Genomic DNA, 20,163 nt, shown 5'->3' on the forward strand with positions numbered 1-20,163 from the left:
TATATGATGGCATCCACAGCTGTTATGGGGCTAAAATGACTTAAGTAAATTAAAAATCGGACAACTAAAAATTAACTAGTTAGGTGAGGTGAGGCGTGTAGAGAGCTATGCTTGGAGTTTCTACGTGATCAAATCAGAAATGAGGAGGTCCGTAGGAGACCAGAGTAACCGACATAGTCCAGCACTTAAGACCCTAGATATGTTAGCGAACTTCGGCTTTTATTAATTTTATCGTAAAGGATGTCATCCATTAGATCATCATCATTAAACTCGTATATTTGTATAATGCAGGTATAATGGGAAGGATTCGTGTATAACGGCTGGCCTCGGTGTGTCATCGCCTCAGAGCCGGTTACCTTAACTTATGGAGTTTTTTCTGCGATATTATGTTAATCGGACTGGCTTTTGGCGTAATCGTAGGTACAGAAAGTCATAGAACAATTTAGACGTATATTGAACTAAAACCTACTTGATTTTTACTGAATGAGTGTTCATTATCATTTCAAGATCCAGTACCCAATTTTGATAAAAGTAAAGGTCTGAATCTGTGTCTTCGACAGCAGTTACCTAATACTTAACATAGCATTAACAATGATTGCAGATTTAAGGACTAAAAGCCAGATGTATTTTGTTCAGAGGCCAAAGTTCTCAACAAAGTTATTGAACATTTTTTTCTCTCAATCAGTTCGCTTTATAATACAACGACCGACAGATATTATTTTGAAGAACACGGTTCTTATTTGACGAAGTAAATGTTCTTACGAAGTGTTCTGAAGGAGAAAAGAAGAAGTGACATAATGCTTTATTTTTTAATGAAAGATTTGCTAACAGGCTCCCTGAAAAATAAATTCTAACAATCGCTTAGCAGTAAAAAGTCACTTACCCATTTTCATCTTTGATCTTTTTCTTTCTGCCCCTCTTTTTGGGTTGGTTGAGCATCATCTGCTGCGGGTGCATCTGCATATGCGGGTGCTGGTGTTCGTGGTGCTGCATGTGCGGCGGCAGGTGGTGCTGCTGCTGCCCCAGCATCGCGCACATCGCCTCCTCCTCCACGAACGAGTAGGGGTCGTCGCACTCCCGCTTCACGCCGTTGTACAGGTCCTCCTCGCGCTTGGGCGCGTACTGGTGCGGGTGGTGCTGCTGGTGCAGCTGGTGCTGGTGGGGGTGGTGGTGCTGGCTCATGTCGTAAGGCGCATCGGGTTCCCGTTTGAACGCATAAGGGTCCTGCGGACGAGATGAAATACTTTATTGTATACCAGAACAGAAGACATTAAGGGTGAGGTTTACAAAGCGTACTATGACTTTGCTTAGACTTAAGATTGAGTTAAAACAGATTGATGTGAGAGATATACATCTGTCTCGTTTTAACTGTCTTAAGTGTAAGCAAAGTGAGCGTGCGCTCTACAGATCTCACCTCAAGTGGACAGACGACATGCGACGAGTGGGAGCCGCTGATGGATTCTGGCGGTGCTGGACCGTAGCACACCGTAGTTTGTGGAAGTCCCTACTAAAAACCTATGCCCAATACTGGACGTATATTGTTGATAATGATGATACCAGAAGGAAGACGGTAACATACAATTAATTACTCGACATTCGGAGCTCATGAGGGAAACTCCAAACTTTGTCCAATAATACATGTAATTAATATACATACATTAAAATCACAAAGACATTTCTTTTTTCTTCTGATTCTTATTCACTGGATACTATGTGGCGTACGTTATGTCACGTGGTGCGGAGACCAAACAGCGATTTGGTTGATCGCAGCCAGGTTTGTTTGAATCTTGATCACCTCGAGCGTTGAAGTGTTTTTGTTTCCGACGCTGCTACCATACTGAAATCCGAATGCCGTAGTAAAGCCCGACGCTCCGATTCGGATCCAGCGTACCGGTGGTGCTGTAGGGGCAGTGAGGGTAGTTACCTGGGGGTACTTGGGGAAGGGGAAGTGCTGGTAGGGCTCGGGCTCGCGCGCCTGCGGCGGCGTGGGCGGCGGCGGGGGCGGCTGCGGCGGCGGCGGCTCGAAGTGCCGGTAGGGCTCGGGGAAGGCGTAGGGCTCGGGCGCGTCGGCGGGCGGCGTCGGCGGCGGCGGCGCGGGCGACGCCTCGGCGCTGGAGGGCTTGCGGCGCGCCTCGCCGCTGTTGCTCGTCTCGTAGCCGTCATCCTGGCTCTCCGCCGCCTTCGGCTTCTCCTCGCCCTCCTCCCTGCGCACGAGACACGCCAGTGTTAACTCATCATCACATTCCAGATACAATTTACAAACAGAGAGTCAAAATTTCATTCGCAAGTCTTTGACAGGCTGTCTAATATTTTTCTATAAGGAGAACTAGGCAAAGGCCTATGATTTTGCACGGAAAGACCAAATTGCTCATTTAAAGCGTCCATCAGAGCAGCTGCAGAGAATTGTCGACATATTTTGTTTGCAAGCATCAGCCATTGCATAAACTGCAGTCACACCAGTGACTGAGGCAAAACTTATCGTCTAATGGACACACGGACATGTCTAAGCCCAAGGATAGAATAAAACGAGATTTGCATCAAATAACAAAGAGAGTTGTAATAGAAAATTACGAGCAAATCGATACTGAACTGAAAACTGAGAGCCCTGCAAAGTCGAGAATTGGATCAAGCTAGTTAGGAATATACTACAAATATGTTGTAGGGCTCGAAAATATAGATTCAATCATATGTGCATAGTGGTAATGGGCAGGGCACATGCACATAGTTGAAAAGACCGATAGACATTGGGGTCCCAAGGAATGGTGATTTCGCACAGGAAAGCGCAGCGTTGGGAAACCTTCCGCATGATCGACAGACGATAGCAAAGAGTCGCAGAGACGCTGGATGGCGGTGGAGCAAGACCGTGGCTTGTCAAAATTCCTACAAGAGACCTATATTCAGCAGTGGACTATATCCCGGGGGGACTGACATAGGCTACTTTTTATCCCGGAAAAACAAAGAGTTCCCACGGGATTCTTAAAGACCCATCCGCTTAACAGATTTGTATGAAATTTGGTACCGAGGTAGCTAGCGTCCCTGTAATTGACGAAGGCAACTTTTCATCCCGGAAAATCATACAGTTCCCACGGGATCTTTAAAAACCTAAATCCACGCGAATGAAGTTGCAAGCTAATAAGAGCAGGTAGGTAGTGGGTACATAAGTAATAAAAAAGCCATGGTTTGTCTGGTAGCGTTTATTGGTTAGACACGTTAATTAAGCACACACAAGATTACACGACATGTCGCTATCTGCTACTGTTCCGTATTAATTAGCTCCTCGGAGACTCGTGTGCAGCGCAGACACTAGACAGCGCAGTCGGCAGACGGCAGATACTTATCTGTTGTCTGCGCTGACATCGATATGTGCAGGTGCGTTGTTCTTAAACTCCATTGTTTCTAGTTTTTGCTTTAGATTTTGTTTCCTCTTCATACTTTTCGACACGTGGCAGTGTGACTACAAGACAGTCAATAAAATAGGTTTTAAATATTTCATAGCAAACACACTGGTTTAGTGGAAGGCTTTGCAAAGACGTACCACCACGCGACAAGCGTCCCGGATGCTTGACGCGTGGCACATCTTTGCAAAGGATCTTTGGAACGATACAGCACTAGAATCGTATAGCATCCATAGTTACTTCTATCGAATCGTAATCTATAGAAGATAGTAGTATGGGTGCCAAACATCTTCCAAGTAAGCCCGCTGCCATCTTTGCAGGTGAGAACTGCGATCGCAATCAAAATGCTAATTTGAATGAAAAAAAAAGAAGATAACCCAACCTTTTATCCGACCCCGGTAAGTTTGATATTTTTGGAAGATTTCTAATGTAAGTAAGTAGCATCACCGAAAAGTATGATACATGTAAGAACTAACAATATACTTTATCATAGCAAATTCAAGTTTTAAAGACCCAAGTTTTAAAGTCATGAAGAAATTTATATGCAATAGCGAAACAGTGGTAGATACATTTGACGAATCAAAAGTGCAAAAGTTTAATTGAATAAAAATTATTTTTATTTATTTATTTATAGTACTAACTGCAAAGTTTCTAACTCTCGTGAGAAGCTTACAGGCTTTTTGAATAGTCGACGGCGGCCGTTGTCTGTCAATCACTCAATTAGCGAGACAACGGCAGCGAGTGGCAGCAGCGAGCGGACAGCAGTCCACCGCACTGTCACCTGTCCTCTACGCGCAGCAGTACTCGCGGTGACCTCCACAGCGGCAACTAGTGACCTTTGAACAAAAGCCTGCAGCGCACAACCAAGCGCTTGCCATTAGACGACCCGACCCTACACGAGAGCTAACAGACCCCTCCCCTCCGGGGAGATGCTATTGACATAACGTTCCTCTCTGCTATAAGGGTATCTTTGCTATTTCTCCGTATAAACATTATATTGCACCTATTATTCTATTACTAACCGACTTCCACACATAGGACACCTATAAAAAAGCCCCTAAAAAATATTACAATTAAAAAAACCGACTTCCAAAAAGGAAGTGGTTCTCAAATTCGGTTTCTTTTTTTTATATTTATAAGACAGATACTGATTTGCTCTTTCTTATCTTTGCAAGATAACAAATACAGTAAAATGATGTCTATTGTGAAAATAACGACCTTTGAAAAATTTATATTTTAGAGCAAATTTTGAGACAAATTCGTGCGTAAGTTACCACCCATCACTGCCCATATTATACTTGTTAAAGACCTGAAGAATTCCTCCTTTTTATACTTTTCATCCCGGGAAACCAGAATTCCTAGCGGGATTTTTAAAACCTACGGACCTGCGGACTCAATGGTACTCAATAATTTTATTATTAAAATTAACTTTCATGAGAAACAAGAACATTTGCATTGTGCCGTGTGCGTTATAATATCGATGGTATATTTTAAATGTGTTGATCTATTTTCTATGACCTGTGTCGTGCGGCAGATTATCCACTCTTTCAGTGTGTCACAATTTCCCTTCGCATCGCATGTTCAGTGGAGTGAGAGAACGCTATGTCGTCTGGCGGGCGTGCCGCTCGACGGTGGTGAGGTAACCAATGTGACCTTTATATGCCTCCCAAGTCCCAACAGGCGCACACCTCACATAAATGCAACCCTACGTGTACACATCACTCGACTATGAACTTTGAACAATTATTCAACCTAACTTTTAAGTATTTTTAAGGTTCCGTACCTCAAAAGGAAAAAGGAACCCTTATATGCTATACCGCTGGCATAAATCTGTCTCGTTTTAACTGTAATTTAAGTCTTAGCAAAGTCAAGGTGCGCTCTATAGGCGTCAACCTTAGGTGTCTGGCAATGCATGACGTCATTTTTAATAATATTTCGAAGAATATAAAAAAGTTAGACTATACTTTGACATAAGATTTTTCTTTATTACCCGATCTCCCAAAGCCACCATGATCCAAATTTCATAGTCGCTGATCGTTGGGGACAATACTCAGTGAAACTTTCAGCTTTTATAAAATAACCGAGCTCTGGTACGCGCTGGCTCTCTAATAGTAATTACAAGTAATGTAAGTACATAGACATGTGTAATCAGTTGGATCGTCGGCTCAGCGCAGGCGCCACGGCTGGCGGGCGGAAGCGCGCCGTCCACTCGCTACAATCGCTGAAGCATGCGCCCAATATCCACTTCCGGTACGTGACACCTACTCTACTTATTGCGAGTGTGGCGAAAAACTATACATTATCGTCCAGTTTCAATTTCTTAGGCGCAACACATACCTGGAGAGTAGAGTTGAGGCGCAGTCTTTTTACACGACTGCTCAATGAAAGGAGTGTAATGTTTTCAGGGTTCATGTACCTACTATAATATATTGTATGATTCCCGACAGGTCGACATGGCCATCGGGGTGCCATGCCCCGCACAACCTTAGCGCTTACCCGGCGCGTAATAGCGCGGGTGACGTGTGCAAGGTGTTCCCCTACCTCATACCAGGATTGCCATGTCGACCTGTCGCTAACCAATATCTATGTGAGTTTCTTTAAAACAACTTAACAGATTTGGATGTATAGGGTATCGTTAAAATCCTTAAATCATGCCGAGTGATTCTGGCTATAATTTTTTAAAATTAAAATGGCCGCTGTATGGTAGGTACCTTTTTTAAATGTGAAAAATACTTTTCACATTTAAAAGTTCGTTCTAAAGCAGGACGTACTTTGTCGTTTTTTTTTTCAAATTATGATCATAGACCTGTAAATGCTTATTATGACTTGTCTAGTTGTAAGTTTAAACTGATCGGGTCACTTTTGCCCACACACGGATTGTATATCGCTGCTTTTGCCTCCATAATTTTAAGATAAATGAGAAAAAAAATGGTTCATTGCACTTATACAGGTACTCAGTTAGGAGTTTAGGAGTTATTGGCACGACTTTGAGCGTTGGTTGCGTTTGGTGTGCCTGCAGATAGGTATGTATGGGTGTATCAGGTGCATTCGCAATGAACGCTAACCGTGACGCGACAGACGCCATGCTACTTGCGATAAGGAAAACTGCAGGTCACAGCCCGCGCCGCGCCGCTACCATACCTACTCCTTTCAAACAAACAAGATTTATAAGTTCGTTTTACTTTTAAGTATGATTGCAAAGGAAGAAACGATAAGTATTTTCATCAACATGATCAAGCCATTGAGGCTGAGTTTGCTGTGGGCTCTTCTCAGCTGTGGGCGCGCTCGGAACCCTCGTAGCTTTAGTTTTAAGTTTACGAAATTCATTATTATTATCACCACTACATCATTGTGTTGCAAATTCAACAATTGACAATCAGAAAGTGTACAACTGTACCCAATTTGAATAAATGGTTTGATTTTGACTCCAGAATAAAAAGAGTTTCGGCCAAAGTCTGCCTCGCTGACTCACCAGTGCGGACTTCACACATTTTTTAGAACATTATGTGGTGAACTCTCAGGCATGCGGGTTTCCTCACAATGTTTCCTTCACCGACATTATTTTATGTTTAAAACGCACTTTTCGAAAAAATTGAGGTCCAGAATCGAACCCACGACCTCTTGAACGGAGAGTGGGAGGTCCGCGGTACGTATATAATAATTGATAGCCTATATCTAGCGTAATGATGAAGCTATTCTATCAGTGCAAGATCTTTCCGAATCAGATATTCAGTTTGGAGATAACCCCCTACGTCCAAACTTACAAACTTTACCTCTTTACAATATTTAGTGTAGATAAATATTGCACACTTGTTGCCGGAACACAAGTGGCCCACTTGGCATCTTCTAGACATCCAGCCCGCGCGCTCCGACCTACACCTCATTATTGCTTTCCATCAAGCATAATGTCGACCAACGTGCCTAACTTGGAATACTAACAAGTCCACCATCATCATCGTTAACCGATATACGTCCACAGCTGGACATACTCGTAGGTCTCTCGTGGGGACTTCCATTTGTCTTGCCACCACCGTTCAGCGGCTGCCTGCGACTCGTTTGATGTCGTCTGTCCACCTAGTGGTTAGGTGCGCTCCAGTGCGAGGTCGCCATTCCAACACCCATCGGGGTTTCCAACTATGTGCCCTGTCCATTGCCACTTATCTTCGCAACCCACTGTGCTGTCGGTTACTCTTGCTCTCCTACGGATCTTCTCATTTCTGATTTGATGCCGTAGAGAAACTCCAAGCACAGCTTTTTCCATCCCCCGCGGACTTTATGATTTGTTTTTATGCTCTATTTGTTTGTTACTGCATCAGATTACGCGTCACATAGAACTCTTGCAGTTTATCTCTGCTTACCTTAACAAATGCCACTTAAATATCACTTATGATATGAGTTACGAGCAACAAAAGCCTGCAACAATGTTACCTTTGGCCTCATTAGCATGCTAATGTTCTGCTTCCTGACGCGCTCGCAAAGTACGTGTGTGTGTCTGTGGTTACGCACCTCATAAACCTTGACGCGATGATCTGATAACAAAAAAGGAGTTTCGCGTTGAGGATACTCATCGCTATTCAAATTGAACGTAACCTTAATCTTGAGAAACTTGCGAAAAGACAATTGTTACAAGTTTTACGCAAACTTAAATTATAACTACCTTATGCTCGCGACTTCGTCCGCACAGACTACACAAATTTAAACCCCCTATTTTACATTTGTGTTACATTTTCAAAAATCCTTTCGTAGCGGATGTCTACGTCATAAGCTGCATGGCTTCCAGCCCGCTTTCGTCCAGGTGTTTGAGCTGTGCGTTGATAGATCAGTCAGCCAGTCACCTTTTCCTTTTAGGTAGGTATATTTAAGATGAGTTATTTATTTGTAACTTTTTTATTCTTATGGATCCGAGACATGGCCGCTAAACATGGGCCTCATAAGATAACTCAGAATCACTCAGCCGGGGATAAGAACTTCCTTGGAGTTTTTCTACGTGATCAAATGAGGAGATCTGTAGGAGAACCAGAATAAAAGACCATAGTGGCTAAGTGGGTATGGACAGGGCACATAGTTCGAAAAAACCGATAGACGTTGGGGTCCCAAGTTGTTAGAATTTTCTCACACCGGAAAGCGCAGCGTTGGAAAACCTACCCACTAGGTGGCCAGGCGACATCAAACGAGTCGAAAGGAGCCGCTGGATGGCGGCGGCGCCACCCTCGCCGCTGGATGGCAGCGGCAAGGGTGGCGTGTGAAGTCCTACAATGACCTATGCCCGGCAGTAGACGCCTATCCGTTGACAATGATGAAAGACAAATAGTGGAAATATTCTGTGACACCTTTCTCGGTAAAGATGGGTAACCTTAATCCACGCAAGAGAAGTCGCAGGCTAATTAGTAATGCTTGTGCAAGGTGAGACAAGGCGTCGGTTAGATCATAAGACAATTACTACATCTACAGAGCGCTAACACACTGGAACGCCATGGCGACCTCGTCAGCTACGTATCCAATCAATTCGTATTGAAATGTATGACAGTTAACTCACTTGGCACGCACTTGGTCTGGCGACGTCGCCAATTTGGAGACGTAGCCATGATTGGCCAGTATTTACGTGCAGACTGGATATTCTTTCAAGCTCACGACGTTCTTGTGTATAAGTAAGTTACGTCTCCCTCTGCCCTCACCCAGTGGCCACTCAGTGACCAACGCCCGCGTGTTTGTGTTCGCTGCTATTGTGATATTGTGCTACTCATTTGGCTACGGTATACTTACGGTAGGTATACTACCTGACTATTGCCAGAGCTAGCCATGGCTACGTAGCCAAGGCTGTTGCCTGTTACCATCGTATCCTAACAGAATGAAATAGAGTGAGGAAACTCTCGATTAGATTCTGAATCGACATCTGTCAAATATTAGGCAAGGGGTGACGTGAAATCAACGATACCTAGTCATTTCATAATCTACTGAGCGTCAAATGTAGGTGACATTTGACGCCTGCCAGTGTCAATGCAGTACCAGGTGAAGCCTCGAGGTTTTGTTGCTGGTCCCAGTGTGTGTGAGGGCTCTAACAGCGGGCGGTATCCGCGCGATCACCAATCAGCGCTAATTACGCAACATCGACACAGAACTCGATCTCGCGAGGTCGCGCGCAAATCCCCTCCGAGGTCGAGGGTGACCGACCAAACACTACACTCTAAAATCTACTAAACTGCCATGTACGGCAGCACCAGCCGATACATTGCTGGATATAGGTCTTTAGCAGAGACGCATGTCCAGTGGCAGACATACGCCGCCCAGATGTGTGGTGTTGTGTGTTTGTGGTGAATTTTATTTGCTTTTCCTGCTTCGTTGGTAGTGCGAGGGTGGACGATACATATCGCATGCTGATGCTGCACGCTGTACCGTAAAGATTGTCTGTTTCGCCGGATTACAGCAAATAGGGTCTTGGACTGTGTAATAAAATGTTATGATGTTTTTTATAGCAGTAGTTTATGGGGCTAAAATTCATTATTAAAGAAAATGATTTAAAAAAAATAAGATTTTCGAAACTTTTTTAATAAAGAAAAAGTGGTGGCGCTCTTTAAGGAAGGCCTATGCCCAACAGTGGACGTGCACAGGCTGATGATAATGATGAAAGAGTTAGAATCTAAGATGTGATTGGCTATAGTGGCTGCAGGTGAGCTTGTGCAGGCGGGCTGCACTTAGCCGAGGCGTGTTGGCTGACGTCACTAATTGGTGTTTGGGAGTCGCGTCACAGTTGACATGGTCGCGTGCCAACAGAACATTAGCGAACCTACGTTCTATGACCTAAGATAATACCGAGTCAGTGTATGATTTCATACATTAACGACTTAACCAAATCTAATAAATCTAACATTCTGACCATCAAATGAAGTACAATAGTAGCTACTTTGAATGATTTGAGTTTGAGTTTGATTTAGTTATTTAAAGGGTACCATTTTTCTTTTGAGGTAGGTACGTATCCCCAATTAAACCGCGAAAGAACTTTATGAAATCTTTTGTTTTCAAAAAATTCGCAATGTATCGCAAATAAAACATCTGACTAACACTAGTAGTCAATGAACGATGTGTAGATGAATGACGTGGGTCAATGCCAGGTTGTAGGTGGGGCATTAACACCGAGTTTGCACGCTATACATTGCGGATTTGAAAAATACTAAATAACTAAAACTACAATTATAAGGCAAATGGTTATCGGTATTGGATTTTGTTTAGGTAGTATAATAATATCGCTAAGTGTCTGCTGGTGTTCTAATTACATCCTGTATATCTGTGCTGTACAGACAGTAACAGTTGCGGGTGAAGGTTGAAGGCCCGAGTCCCGGCAGAAAGGTACAAAAGTTCTCAAATGAAAAGGTTCAGTTAAAACTGTCTACTCAGCGAAGAGCGCTGAAATGGAGAACTAAATTATCGTCTAGTTTCCAGATACAATGAATTTTTCAACAATAGGTATAGTGCGCGACAAGTTAAGATGGCAACTGACGTGGGGACGCGCTAATCGGGTGAGTGCGGGTATTACTTAGTGTGATTCAAAGTAGATACAATAAAACCGAATTATTAGAATAAAATAATATGTTGGGCTTATGGAAATCACCATAACACTTAATTATATTATAACTTAAGCCGTGTGTTCACAAGTGTTAGCAACACTGGCTAAAATACTGTTTATTATCAGCAACACTGACCAAATTACTATTTTTATATAACTTTTGTGTAATGAAACAAGTGTAGCCACGTCAATACACCTTATTAAATATGTTATTATACCTTTGTCAATATACGTTTCATGACAAGACGTATATTGACAAAGGCAATTATTATTGTCCGGAAGTAGTTGGAGTTTTCTTCGAGAGTCGGGCCAGCCCGCTCAGTCAGTGTATTTTTGTACTCCAATCGAGAAAGTGTGAAGTGGAATATTGTCAAGTGTTAAGGTGTTAAAGTGGCAAATTGTAAAGACAAGTGGTAAAGTATAAGAAATACAGCATTAATTATGAGTAAGTTATGTTTTATTTCACTACTATTAATAATAATAAAATTAAAATCCTGAGATCACAAAATGTAGGTATCTGTTGGCGCGATCTGAGTTAGCGCCAACATTTCAGAAGTGGGTAGAATTAACGCAAAATCCACTAAGATATACAACATTTAAACTTTAAAATTTCTTTTTATCAAAATAAAATAAAATGAAACACACATTTTGTGATTATTTCATTTTGTGATACTAGTTACCAACAAATAAGAACCGTAAACTTGTCATTTATTTTTAAAATACCCATATTTTGTGAAATTGAAATTGATGTTAGTCACGTGACAAATAAAATACCGCATGCTATTCGTTTTTGTTTTAAGTTTTTCTTCAAGGCAAATCCTTGATATAATCGACTTCTTGTGGGTATTGCATAAACATTAAAATTAATTCTCATTAGTTTTTCTGAGTGACGCTTATAATAGGTTAATATTATTGGTTAAGGGCAGCTCACTTCTTATGCTGAATGCGTGAGATGAGTATAATAATACTTTTACGTATAAGTTTCACCTATATGTGCGTGTTAAGGAATTTACAGTTATATCGTTGGTAATATCACACATTCACACGTGGATGCGTGTTGGTATGCCTTGCAAACTTTTGTTGTTTGTACATCCTTATCCCAATAATATAAAACACAAGAAAAAAAAGTGTTACTATATATGCCCGTTACAGACTTTGAAACCATCCAACCAATGAGCCTGAAATCAGTGTCATTAGAAAGTTAATGATGCTAAGATTGTCGTAGACTACTAAACCAATGCGTAAGGCACATTTCTTCTAGCATAGTACCATACGCCAGGTTATACGCTGGTGTGTTGTAAAAGCACTGCGTTTGTAATAAAGTTGACGAAGCAAAAGTAGAACTGTTCAAAGTGTTACACATTACAATCGTATACCAGTCATGGTAGGACAGTCCTCAACGGAACAGTCTCATATTGTTATTTAGGATATATGATAGATTGCATATGTCGCAGGACAGTAGTAGTAGGAAGCTATTTTCAATAGACCACATGAACACTGCTTAATGTCTTCCAGTGAATCCTCAGAAAGGGACCCGTAATTGGCTAAACATCTAATTGAAATAAATATCACAACAGTTGATGAATTGACAATTAAAACGTAATCGTTTCATTCGAATCGGATAGTAATTGCATACAAAAGATAGTTCACAATAATATAAAATGCTAAGTAACTAATGGATATGGTTATAGGTTGATGGACAACCCTGGTCCTAAATGAATACATATAGTTCAAAGTTAATGGACAACCCTGGTCCTAAATGAAAATAAAAGGGTCATTCAAAAATATTTTCGTGTTGGAAATAAATGACAATAACATTAAAGTTTTGTTAAATTTAATAAATGTAACACCAAATGAAAGAGAAGAACTAGATTTTTTATCAATGGAAAACAACCATTTTTAAATGGCAATCACTAACTTTAAATTCGCTTAATCTGGAGCTAAAATTTCAATCATCAAAATTAACTTTGCAGTAACGGATCGTAAATTTTGCTTTCCAGATAGCTTCATAAGAAAAAGTCAGTGAGGATTAAACCTGGACTCCTCGGTGGCCAATTAACGTCGTCTCGATTACGCTCTTACTGTAGAATTCGAGTCAGTTGACAGGGTTATCGGGATTTATTTCCTGTACGGCAACAGCTTTATTTGGACGCAAGTGTAATGCCTTTTAATAATCGGCAGAACTGTGATTTATTCAAATTTAGAGTTTTTGGGACCAAACGCATTATAGTCTTATATTAGCTGAGACAGATGGACATATAGTAGACGGTTTTCCCCGTTCTTGAAGTTCTTATGCAACCCGGTTTTTTGGCCGGCATTGTGTTCCCAGTCCCCTCTTGTGGACCCAATTGAATTTGCACTTAGAACATTATTTTTACCAACATTAAATTAAAATATTTTATTGAGACGCCCAGTAAAGATATATATATTTAAATCCTGATCCTTGTAAAAAGAAAAAACCTGTAGACCTTTCCTCACCCTCTGTTACCTGCGTATGACAGACTACAGACAAAACAGAAACGAAAATATTTCTGAATCACCCTTTAAGGGACAGCCCTGGTCCTAGAATAAAATATGCTGGGACAACCCTGGTCCAATATTTATTTTAAGGACCACCATGGTCTGTGACTATGTTTATAGTTAAAATAGAATTTGTTAATTTGAAATCATTAGAGGCCTGGTGGCATACGAACAACGTTGGTCTTAGCATTTAACATTGGACAACCTGGTCCAATATTTATTTCAAGGACAACCATGGTCCATGATTACGTAAATACTTAAAATAGAATTTGTTTATTTAAAATTATTAATTACATTTATAGAAAGTTAGAAATTATTAGTGATACAATAACGTAAATCTGCCATGTTTTGTTGCTTGTCGCTCGAGGTCGACGACCCAATTTGGATGGCCGACTGTTAGCAACACTGGCTAAAATACTGTTTATTATCAGCAACACTGACCAAATTACTATTTTTATATAACTTTTGTGTAATGAAACAAGTGTAGCCACGTCAATACACCTTATTAAATATGTTATTATACCTTTGTCAATATACGTTTCATGACAAGACGTATATTGACAAAGGCAATTATTATTGTCCGGAAGTAGTTGGAGTTTTCTTCGAGAGTCGGGCCAGCCCGCTCAGTCAGTGTATTTTTGTACTCCAATCGAGAAAGTGTGAAGTGGAATATTGTCAAGTGTTAAGGTGTTAAAGTGGCAAATTGTAAAGACAAGTGGTAAAGTATAAGAAATACAGCATTAATTATGAGTAAGTTATGTTTTATTTCACTACTATTAATAATAATAAAATTAAAATCCTGAGATCACAAAATGTAGGTATCTGTTGGCGCGATCTGAGTTAGCGCCAACACAAGTAATAAATTACAATAATTTGTAACCAGAGCTTAGATATATAGCAAAAAATATATCCACTAAGTACTTAGTTATGTCTGTACTTAGTTAACTATTAAGTAGACTTAAGTACGATTTGCATCAAAACCAGTTTTAAGTAATTCCCCTAAAATTACTCTAGTATTTTAACATAAAGTTAATTAATTATCACCACGATATCATCTTACAAATCTAACAATGTCTGACCATCAAAAGGAGTACAATAGCACCTGCTCTGAATAAGTGATTTGACTTTTGAATTGACAGGCATTTCTGCTCTTTTAATTTCCTCATTTATCTTATTATTATTTATTTAACATAGTTGCCTATTAGTAGAAGTAATTAAGTAGGTACTCAGTACTCACTATGAATCAAATCGATTCCTTTAAAATTACAAGTGTAAATTAAAAATTTATAATACCCCCGACGATCCAAAGTATTTGAGTTTTCCAAAACATCATTTTCAAATAAATAACAATAATTATGTATTTAGGCAACGTCCATCTTGACAGCTTGACATTTGTCTATTGACATAATATTATGAACCTAACGGTTATCTAACCTTCTTTTCTACAAGAAAACAAGAAAAGAGCTGATAACTCTTAAACGGCTGAACCAATTTTTTTAGATTATAGCTAAGAACACTCTCGATCAAGCCACCTTTCAAACAAAAAAAACTAAATTAAAATCGGTTCATTCGTTTAGGCGCTACGATGCCACAGACAGATACACAGATACACAGATACACACGTCAAACTTATAACACCCCTCTTTTTGGGTCGGGGGTTAAAAAAACCGGTCAAATGCAAATCTGGCTCATTATCCCAGATAATCAAATACTTAGTTTCCGCGGGATTGAAAACCTACGTCCACGCGAAGTCGCAGCTATCATCTAGTTAAAAATAAAAACACCTGAAACCACGTGCTGATAAATAATGACATACACACAGCTTTATTATTATAACGAAAAGTCTCGACGTCTGGCGGTGTGGAAGCGTTCCCAGAAAATACGGCAGCCCCGATAGTTAGTATAGTTGGTAGCGTACAAGTTAGTTTATTTATAATTAAACACGGCGCCTGTTATGACGGCCGCTGAATCACTAAACGCCACACAATAGCCTCTATTTGTTTAGCCGTTTCAGTTTTCAGCATTTAAATAACAATTACACTACTGTTTGCTCTTTTCGGAAACTATTATCGATCCATCCATACTTCCATACTTTAATATTATAAATGGGCTAGCTTTTCACGGCCAAACTAATTTTTAATGTTTGGTATAGGTAGTGTTTGCTTATTTGCCGGGGAAGGAAATAGGCAATTTTTTATCCCGAAAAATCAAAAATATCCCACGGGATTTTAAAAAAACCTAAATTCGCGCATCGGATATGTTTTGAACGTTTTCCGCATAATTAGGTATAACTCTTGATGATTTATTTTATAGCTGACGCCTGCGACTTCGTCCGCGTGGATTTAGGTTATTAAAATCTTGTGGGAACATTGATTTTTCGAGATAAAATGTCTTTTCATGTCTCTTTAACTATATCCATGCAAAAATCACGCCGATCCGTGACTCCGTTACGGCGTGATTGAAGGACAAACTAATAAACCAACAAACAAACACACTTCTGCATTTATAATATATTTAGTGATATTTTGAACGCTTCCCGGTAATTTCCCGGTAATTAGGTATGATTCATGATGATTTATTTATTATAGCCATGAACAATGTGTGATCTTTTTAAAATCTTTATTGAAAGAGCTTGGTCGCTAAGTGTGATTTTTATTGTTGGGTAACATGAATGAATTAAACAAAGTAATTAATGCTCTACAAATTTTATTATTCACAAATGATGAGACTATAACTCTGTTTTATTTTATGCCTTTATTATGTGTAAGCTTGTAACTTTAAGAAATAGTTGAAATTAAACTCACAAATTGTAATTTTTTTGAGAAAATCTGCAATTAGCGTCTTAGTTATCAATTACATATTATAGTTTATTGTTTCTTTTTCTATGACAAATAAAATAAAAAATTTTAGTACTTAACTGTACTTAGGTACTGACAAAAATAATAATAAATAAGTAGTCCTAAGAGTTACTTGTAACTCGTAATAGGTTATAATATTGACGTCCAAAAGTCACGACTAACGCCTATGCAATATGAATTCATACAAAAAATGTAGTTGATAACTCAAAATCAAAAAATCAAAAAACTTAGTAGGAACTCAAAATCATATTTCGTATCATAGTCATAGCAACTTTAAAATTATAATAACAACATAAAGAAAAGGTAAACACAAATAAGCTAAATCACCTCTTAATATTGGTGAAGTTTTGAATGAAGGCTCGGCGCGCAACTCGCAACTTGTAATATGTATCCATAGAAAATTGGAATCGTACAAATAAATTCACAAGAATGAAGAAATAAACCACAATGTATATACTATTTAATACTCCAAGCGTACATCGAGTAGCCGAAATAAAACATTCATAACGACTGTAAATATAATAACAGTGGAGTAAAATAACAAATGAGCTAAATTAACTTTTAATATTCGTGAAGTTTTGAATGGAGCGCTCGGCTCGCAAGTCATGGTTGTACTTACCTATCAATTGAAAATTGAAATCACACGAATAAATTACACTGTACGATAATCGTAAATCGTAATAGAGGAGTGAAGCTTGTTTTAGAGGAGTGAAGTATTTAGCTGCCGTGGCGACTGATGGTCGTGTAAGTTTAATGTTTTTAAATTAACACTTTTTTATGATTACTTGTAGTATACGTAAGTTAAGCATGTAAGCACATATTAAATAAACTAAGGTAGTGAAACACAGTGGCTACTATACGAGTACGTGTGTCATCTCTTGGTCTCTCGTCCGCTAACAGCTACATAAATTAAAAACTGAAGCCTACATTAGATATAAAATAGTCAATCCCATTTTGGACACCTGAGCCAACTTCGGGCGTCTTGATGGAAGCCGGCTATATATTTTTGAACTACTGAGAGTAAAATACAGCATATAGAACAGTTCACGAGTAAAGTTTACATGTTTAACGTATTTACATATAGTTTAAATAGCATGGATAAGCATAATAACCAGCAACCAAATCTCGGATTCGCATGCCACCACTGGCAACACGTACCGTCCGAGAAATTTATGGTCTTCAGGCACTGAGGAATTTCGGATGAAACGACCGACAAATGGTAGTATAACTATTTCGAATTGGCTCAACTACGTAACGCCCATGTCGGATAACGGCGACGACGTGGTGCGATCAGCGTAGGCTTGCTTGCCTTATAGGTCTTATGTGCCTTGTAGGTGGTGATTAATAGCTTTGTACCTTCAAGTCAAGTGTAAATAGGCAACTTCTAGGCAAGCGCGCTCCATCTTAGGCTGCATCATCACTTGCTAGCAGGTCTGATTGCAGCCAAGCGCTAGTCTATATAATTAAAGTAGAAATAAATAAAAAAATACGCCCAGCGTGGTAGTTACGGGAAAAACGTTGTATGGAGAAAGAAACAAGGCCAACAAGGACCTTGAGGATAGAATGGCCGGAGAAGGAATTCAAAAACGGAGTTGAGACTTTGTAGACCTCTAAACTCCAAGCGTAAATCGAGTAGCCGAAACAAAACAATCATAACGACTTTAAGAGGAGTCTCTCCGTCACTCGCTCCATACAAACGTAGTTCCAATTTCATTTGAATATTATGCAACCAAAGTCCATGAAATTTTGCAGACGTATTCTAGAAACTGATATCTATGCCTGTGGTTTTCCAGATTTCTGTTAAAATATTCGGTTTCAAAGTTACGCGGTCTTAAAAATTCACATACAAATCTTTGAGCCTTTGATCTTTATAAAACTAAAAATTTTTAGAAAAATCTAAAACACCACAGGCACAGATATTTGTTTCTAGAATATGTGTGCAAAATTTCATGGACTTTGGTTGCTTAATATTCAAATGAAATTGGAACTACGATTGTATGGAGCGAGTGACGGAGAGAGCCCTGCTAAATATTATAACAACATAATGACAGTGGAATAAAATAACAAACAAGCTAAATCACCTTTTAATATTCGTTAAGTTTTGAATGAAGCGGCGGCGCGCGGCGTCGCAAGTGGTAATTGAGCGCGCAACAAGTTAATAAATCAACCTCATAAACAAAACAACACGCCGGGACCTATCATCGAAACGCTATCGGAATACAGCAACGGAAACAGCTGATCCACGACTCACGACTGAACTTGCGCCATTGTACAGTAAAGTGGTTTAGGGTTCAACCCCGTCTATCATAATATTTTTTTTTTTCAAATTATAATTGAGCAAAATACTTATATTAGGCGACAGGTCGAGAGGGCAATCGGGGTATGACGTGCGGGTCGCACAGCAGCCCCCGCACGTCACCCGCGCTATCCCGCACGGGTCAACGCGGGGGCTGTGCGGGAGTGCGGGGCGTCCCCACTCCGATTGCCATCTCGACCTGTCGCGTACTACTAGGTACTCATTTTTCAAACTGTAATTAGTACACTGTACACTTTTTACAGACTATCCAAATTAGGGAGTGTAATGTTTTCAGGATTCATGTATTTGAGTTTCTTTATTACACCATAACTTCTAATTACCTGGACAGATTTTGATGTATTGAGTTATCGTTAAAATCGTTACATCCCCGAATTTATAGTCAGAATCCCGAGTGACACTGAGTATACATTTTTTGAAAAAATAACAAAAAACAATTACTATGGCAATTCTGGCATGAGAAAGAGCCCACAACAAACTCTGCGGATTATTCTACATTACCTAAACCATGCCTAAACCTAACATGCGCTTTATTCGTATTGGCGCATAAACTTGCGTACATCATATTCATGGACACACAAAAAACAAAAGTCCATGATCACAACACGATTATCATAACATTTGTATCATTCATGAGTCATGGCACAATTGTTTATGTGCCTACTACAATCGGAAAAAGCACAGGTTAAGGAATTCCTTTACAAATGACAGGAGAACACCGGCAAGAAACGATACAATACAAAGATAATAATCCATAAAAAAGCGACCACATTGTTCCACGTCGATGAATGGCTTAGTAAAGGCGTCAGGTCCAAAGTGGCCGTAAACAAAGCCTCATCACAACTCGCTCGGCATCGGAATGAACAGCTGATCGCGATCGCGCATCACGTCCTCAAGTGCAGCGCTTTAATTTTACTGCTCGCGATACTCTAGGAGCTGACGGCTTGGTACTTCACAATTCTATTATTATCTAAACCCATCGCCGCGCCGGTCCACTACTGAGCACTGAGAAGGGTTTGGGCCACATCTACCACACTGACTGATTAAGAGACTACTTCTAACACATTTTGTATCATTCATCATCACACCAATATCACCTATCAAGGCGAAACTTTGTGTGTATGTATGTGTATATGTTTATTACTCTTTCACGCAAAAATTACTGAACGGATTTGGCTGAAATTCGGATGGAGATAGATTATACCCTGGATTAACACATAGGCTACTTTTTTATCCCGGAAAGTGAAAGAGTTCCTACGGGATTTTGAAAAACCTGAATCCACGCGGAGGAAGTCGCAGACGTCAGCTAGTGATACAATAAAAAGCTACCGCATTGGTACACGTCGGTGAATGACTTGGTAAAGGCGTCAGGTCCAAAGTGGCCACAAACAAAGCCTCATCACAACTCTCTCAGTACCGAAATGGAACAGCTGATCGCGATTACGCATTTCACGTCCTCAAGTGCAGCGCTTTAATTTTACTGTTCGCGATATACTCCAGAGTCCAGGAGCTGGC

The 20,163-nt window shown here is 40.0% G+C and overlaps 1 protein-coding gene across 7 annotated transcripts in view; it reads right to left on the reverse strand.

Annotated features, from left to right (window-relative positions):
* Positions 1-20,163, reverse strand: part of LOC123877273 (trithorax group protein osa) — an 83,618-nt gene that overhangs the window by 37,724 nt on the left and 25,731 nt on the right. For all 7 annotated transcript variants that reach the window (XM_045923893.1, XM_045923890.1, XM_045923891.1 and 4 more), the window contains exons 2-3: positions 1,925-2,204; positions 884-1,224 (exon numbers count right to left, since the gene is read on the reverse strand). In XM_045923893.1, coding sequence (XP_045779849.1) covers positions 884-1,224; positions 1,925-2,204 — 621 coding nt within the window. The remainder of the gene's footprint in view (positions 1-883; positions 1,225-1,924; positions 2,205-20,163) is intronic.

Source organism: Maniola jurtina, chromosome 23 (genome assembly GCF_905333055.1).
Source record: "Maniola jurtina chromosome 23, ilManJurt1.1, whole genome shotgun sequence".
NCBI lineage: Eukaryota > Metazoa > Arthropoda > Insecta > Lepidoptera > Nymphalidae > Maniola > Maniola jurtina.